At 37.8% G+C, this 6,683-nt stretch overlaps 1 protein-coding gene across 1 annotated transcript; it reads left to right on the top strand.

Moving 5' to 3' along the window:
* The first annotated feature begins 1,079 nt into the window (after positions 1 to 1,079).
* LOC128251083 (zinc finger protein 239-like) lies at positions 1,080 to 5,004 on the top strand. The gene has a single exon (XM_052977435.1). It carries the CDS (start codon positions 1,653 to 1,655, stop codon positions 2,748 to 2,750), a length of 1,098 nt encoding a protein of 365 aa, XP_052833395.1. The 5' UTR covers positions 1,080 to 1,652; the 3' UTR covers positions 2,751 to 5,004.
* The last annotated feature ends 1,679 nt before the right edge of the window (positions 5,005 to 6,683 follow it).

The raw sequence follows: 6,683 nt of genomic DNA, 5'->3' as shown, positions 1-6,683 counted from the left end.
ATGGGATTACCTTAGGTTTCCGTCCATAAAGGGTTTTAGCTTTATGGCGTATCGTCAGATCCCAAAACCTGTTGGCCCATGACCTCTTAAAAATATGGAGGGGCAAATGTTTCACTACTCAAAGGTAGCAGTTGGGAATTATCTCCCTTCACTATTGGCTATCGACTTGGCCATCTTGTGGGCTCCAGAAGGCTAGCAGGAACCTCCTGAAATATAAACAATAGGAATGCGACCTCATCGAGTCGTATATCCTCGATACCCTTCGGAAAATTTCCCCTCCGTCCTCTTTGGCCTTTACAGAGGAGATCAAGCGGGCATATACTATACAGGCTCAGAAAAGATCTAATCAGCACGCTCGCCTTCATGAGATTGAAAATCACAATTGGCCAATTGCTAGATATCCTTTAAATTTGAAATCTTAATTGCTGATATGACATGGTATGTCATAAGTGTCTGTATATTGTCCTTTTTGTCATTTTGGTTATAAAATAAACAGATTAATCAACAGAATACAGGGTCTGCAAGTTGATGAGTACCTCATATTCCCCTCCATTTTCTTACTGCTATATAAATTTAGGGTAAAATAACCCCCTTTTACCCGCACCCACTTATTGCACTTGGTATAACACCAGTGTAACAGTAATTAGGTACCCTCCCAGCAGTATATTGGATAGATATTATCCCTTAGTGGATTGGATATTCAACCCCTAACTCTCTTGGATTATATATATATATATATATATGAGGGGCTTCTTTCAGTTTCCGTCAACTAAATCTATTTGCAAGGCTTTGGTCTGCCCGATGCTATAGTAGAAGACACTTGTCCCAGGTGCCATGCAGCGGGACTGAACATTCACCATAGAAAATACTGTCTCTGCACAAATACCGCATTAAATTTTGCCTATCACGATATATTTACATTAAGCATGATACATAAATGGCGACATAATCGTTATTTTACAGAGTGATTTTCTTTCTAATTTGCTATGAGTCGTATACAACGCAATAGGCTCATCGATATAACAAAGTATCTTTGGGTGTATTAGATTATATTAGGGACTTTTAAATTCTGTCACCGGTATCATCCAGAGAGGAGATAATTATCAACTATTACGTTTCTTATTAATTAGTTTAAGTTCAAATAATTTAATTCTATTCTGTATTTTAATTATCTCAAGTTGTGAACGTGAATGATTGTAGATAATATATATATATATACAGTAACCTACATGGTTCAGGGTCAATATTCTATCACCTTGATGGAATATTTCGTGTTATCACAAAGTACGTTACATCGTTAATTAGCTGTTCACTATTTTACGGGACAAGGAAATGGATTTTAATCAACAAATATACACACATACATCATTTATTGGGCTCCCTGTCGATCTATTTACGCATTTATTTCGCCAACATATTAGTATTTGTTAGCATAAAAATAGAATTCGGTTTTTCTACACTAAAATATACGTGTAACTGGGAGAGGATCTAATTAACAACAAACGTTCTTGTGGTAAGTAAGAAATATATCTACATGTTTTCTACAAATGTAAACAAGAGTTCTATGATATGCAAGGCAAGATATTGAATCGTAGAACATTATACTCACAGACGTTGCTCAGATTTTAATTATTCATCGATCGTTAATTAACATGGAAGACGTTAATGACTTAGATACTTGTGACACAACCTTTTTTAACGACACAGATTGTGTTACACAGACAGAGAGAGATGAGAAACCTTTACGTGGCGGAGCATTAATTAAACAAACATCACTAGACGGAAATATTTCTGAATATCGCTGTGAGGTTTGTGGGAAAATATTCTGCTCGGAAAATGAAGTTTTCACCCATAAAGAAATACACAATAGACAAAAACAGTTTCACTGTGAAGTATGTGGGAAATATTTTGTCTTTAACAGTCAATTAACGAGTCACAGAAGAATCCACACTGGAGAAAAGCCTTTTCATTGCGAAATATGTGGGAAATCGTTCATTAGTAATTCCCACCTTACTGTCCATAAACGAAGTCACACTGGCGAAAAACCGTATAAATGTCAAATATGTGGGAAATCTTTCTCCGATAATTCTAATCTCGCTGTTCACAAAAGAATACATACTGGAGAAAGACCATTTCACTGTGAAATATGTGGGAAATCATTTGGCGATAATAGTTATTTAATGAACCACAAGATTATACACACTGGGGAAAAACCGTATCATTGTGAGATATGTGGCAAGTGTTTCGTCAATAACAGTAATTTAAACAGACACAAACGAATACACATTGGAGGAAATGTATTTCATTGTAAAATATGTGGCAAATCGTTCTCTGATAATTCTAACCTTGTTATCCACGTACGTAGCCACACTGGCGAAAAACCTTATCACTGTGAGATATGTGACAAATCTTTTATCACTCACAGTCTCTTAAAAACACACACAAGAATACACACGGGAGAAAAGCCATATCACTGTGAGACGTGTGACAAGTCTTTTACTCAGAACTCTAATCTCGTCATCCACAAACGTTGTCACACCGGAGAAAAACCGTATTATTGTGAAATTTGTGGAAAATCCTTTGTTAGCAAGTCTCATCTTATAGTTCACAGGTGTAGCCACACAGGAGAAAAACCTTTTCACTGTGAAATTTGTGCGAAATCGTTTATCACTAATGGCCACTTAAAAAAGCACAAGCAAATACACAATCGAGGGAAGCCTAACTGTAAAAAAGAACCCCTTCGGTCATGACTGACCATGGGATTGCACCTAGAAAGTTCCCCTCCCAGGCACAAGTCCGAGCAAGGTTGTTTATGGAAGACCAGCAGTCACCCATGCATACCAGCCTCCCTTCTCCATGTACATAGAGTAATGGATTAAGACCCCTTTCAGTCATGACTGACCATGGGATTGCACCTACAAAGTTCCCTTCTGAGGTACAAGTCCAGGCAATGTTGTTTATGGAAGACCAGCAGTCGCCCATGCATACCAGACTCTTCTCTCCATGCCACTGATGTTATCCAAGGTTATGGGCAGAGGTTGATACAGCTTGGCACCAGTGACGTCGCAACTCATTTCTACAGCTGAGTGAACTGGAGCAACGTGAAATAAAGTGTCTTGCTCAAGAACACAACACACAGCCCAGACCGAGAATTGAACTCACTACCTCATGATTGTGAATCTGACGCACTGAGCCATGCACCTTCACCTATCTGTAAAACACCAGAAATTGTCTTACAGATCTAAACCTATTGATCTACCAATAACTGTACATTGGAGAATGTTTTCCCCATGTTGAAATATGCCTGAAATAATTCTCTTGTCTACAAATGTACTCGTTGCAATCATCAGATGGCCTCTCCTCAATACATATGACTATCATCAAATGTCCTTGTGCACCACAGTCTTGATACTGCACTCTGACACCTTAAGCTTTTTTTTTTTTATGGTTGTGGCCTTCATTAAAAGAAACCCTTCCACAACTGAAATCCTTATTTGTGAACACAAACAAAAGACAAAAAAAACTGTATTTAATAGTATACAAGGGGATGCTGTAAAAGAAAATACAGAAAGGATCAGTTAACTATGATTTTATTCAACATATTCCCCTCTCAAATTCACACACTTATTGCAGTGGTCCTTTAGTTTTTCTGAGCCTTGTAAAAGAAATCGGAAGGTTGAGCCTCCAGTCAGGCCTTTCATGATAATCTCTTAAAGCCAGGAACTTTTCAGCACCCTCTCATATAAGATGCACTTTTATAAAAAAAAAAAAAAGGTGTAAAAGTATCACCCTGGGACCTATATGTGAAGTTGGACTTCCCATAAGTTTTAATGCACTAAAAACATTTTCCCGGAATGTGTAGCTGACATTGGTATGCATCTAAAATGCCTGCGTGTCTTTTATGCCATCAAATGCTGTGTATCAATGTGAACTGTGGGAGGTTCTGTGTGAACTTAAGGCTATGGTTATCAGCCACACCTGATCGTTGTTGTTGTTGTTGTTGGCACTCCGTCACTTACGACGTCGAGGGTTCCAGTTGATCCGATCAATGGAACAGCCTGCTCGTGAAATTAACGTGCACGTGGCTGAGCACTCCACAGACACGTGTACCCTTAACGTAGTTCTCGGGGATATTCAGCGTGACACAGTGTGACAAGGCTGACCCTTTGAATTACAGGCACAACAGAAACAGGAAGTAAGAGTGAGAGAAAGTTGTGGTGAAAGAGTACAGCAGGGCTTGCCACCATCCCCTGCCGGAGCCTCGTGGAGCTTAAAGTGTTTTCGCTCAATAAACACTCACAACACCCGGTCTGGGAATCGAAATTGCGATGCGATCCTATGACCGCGAGTCTGCTGCCCTAACCACTGGGCCATTGCACCTCCTCACACCTGATCAGAACTGGAGTAAAAAATTATTACTGAAAAATCATTCTTTTGAGTTCTAGTCTTCTAATTCACAAATACATCCTAGATAAAAAAAAAAAAAAGAATAAATAGAGAATTTTAAAAAACCCTTCTTATTTGTCTGTTATTTGTCATTAAAGTTTATTACAAAAACATTATCTTTCTAATGATTGAAAAACTGTTAAAAACCTGATTGTTGTGAAGTTTATGGATAAAATTATTCTCATTCATAAGATGTGTTATTTAACTGTTTAGCATTCAGGTTATTCTATCAAATGTAATGCTTATTTATTCATTGTTTTGAATTAATCATGCATTGTCTCGTAGCTTTGAGCTTTCAATGATGTGGCTGTATATTTTTAGAATGACATTGTGGAGTTGGTGTGAGAAGCCAGATTTGATTGGTTTGAACATAACTTTGATAGCTTTTGGCCAGTATAGGCCCGGGCCATGCCTAACTTAATAGCACCACATACAGCAGGTAAAATATCTGGGCCAGATGCTAAAGGGTTAACATATGCAAATACAGAGTGTAAAAGATGTTTGGGGGTGTATTTTGTAATTTAATAAAACAATTCTAATCTAGCAAAAGCCAAATGTATTGTTTATTTGTTTCAACCATTAGGCTGTGACCATGCTGGGTTCTCATTCCAAAGGTAATTTTCGATATTATTATTCTTATTCAGTTCGATATTCAAGAGATGAGGAATTATATACATTATTTACATTTGATGGATATTTGTCCTCATCTTGTTTGCTGTTAACACAATGTTTCGGCTGATGTACCCTCCAGCCTTCTTCAGGTGTCTTGGGAAAATTTCAAACATGGGCTCTCATTCCTAAGGTATTTTTCGATATTATTATCATTACCATTATTATTATTATTATTATTATTATTATTATTATTATTCAGTTCGATATTCAAGAGATGAGGAATTATGTACATTATTTACAATTGATGGATATTTGTCCTCATCTTGTTTGTTGTTAACACAACGTTTCAGCTGATATACCCTCCAGCCTTCATCAGGTGTCTTGGGGAAATTTCACACCTGGGTCCTTGTTCCTAAGGTATTTTTTGATGTTGTTATTATTATTATTATTCAGGCTACTGCCTGGAATCAAACTTGGAATCTTGGGATTAGTAGCCTGTGCTCTTAACCACTACGCCATATGCCCGAGGTTGACTTTGCCTTTCATCCTTTCAGGATTGATGAAATAAGTACCAGTTACACACTGGGGTCAATGTAATCGACTAGCCCCCTTCCCCAAAAATTTTCAAGGCTTCGAGCCCAGAGTAGAAATAATTATTACTATTAAGATGGTGAACTGGTAGAACCATTAGCATGCCGGATGAAATGCTTAGCAGTATTTTGCCTTTCTATATTTAAGAGATGAGGAATTATTTACATTATTTACATTTGACGGATATTTGTCCTCATCTTGTTTGTTGTTAACACAACATTTATGCCACGGGCATATGGCGTAGTGGTTAAGAGCGCAGGCTACTAACCCCAAGATTCCAAGTTCGATTCACGGCAGCGACCTGATTAATAATAGTAATAATAATATAATAATAGTAACATCGTTAGGAATGAGAACCCAGGTTCGAAATTTCCCCAAGACACCTGACGAAGGCTGGAGGGTATATCAGCCGAAACGTTGTGTTAACAACAAACAAGATGAGGACAAATATCCGTCAAATGTAAATAAGTATTTTGCCTGTCGCTATGTTCCGAGTTCAAATTCTATCGAGGTTGACTTTGCCTTTCATCTTTTCAGGGTCGATAAATTAAGCACCAGTCAATGTGATCAACTATTCCCATCCCCTCAAACTCCAGGCCTAATAGACTATTACCTCCACCTTAGCGAAGGCAGAGGTATTGTTTTTAGTCGTGTTTGTTTGTTTATTTGTCCGTGAACAAGATATCTCAAGAACTGCTGGATGGATTCAGATGAAACTTTCAGGGATGTTTGGCCTCGTGACTGGAACGAATTGATTAGACTTGGGGGTTGATCCAGTACCGGACAAGGTTTCTGGATTATTTTTCATATTTCCTTTACATGTATATGTAAATTTTCACATAGTTCCCTTGTACACACACGCACACACACATTTTTAGCGTTGAACATTACCATCCAATTTCCATTGTACACACACACACATGCATGCAAATATTACCTCTCTTTTACACACACGTATACTCACACTTCAAACACCATTTATCAGCTTTTTCACTCTTCCTTCATTATTCATTTATCTCGCCTTCCTTTCTCAT

The sequence above is a fragment of the Octopus bimaculoides genome, chromosome 28 (genome assembly GCF_001194135.2).
Source record: "Octopus bimaculoides isolate UCB-OBI-ISO-001 chromosome 28, ASM119413v2, whole genome shotgun sequence".
Taxonomy (NCBI): Eukaryota; Metazoa; Mollusca; class Cephalopoda; order Octopoda; family Octopodidae; genus Octopus; species Octopus bimaculoides.
This window is presented reverse-complemented; position numbering and strand designations above follow the sequence as displayed.

Excerpts from the sequence above, each read along its gene's own strand:
- LOC128251083 (XM_052977435.1), top strand. The coding sequence starts at position 1,653 with ATGGAAGACGTTAATGACTTAGATACTTGTGACACAACCTTTTTTAAC.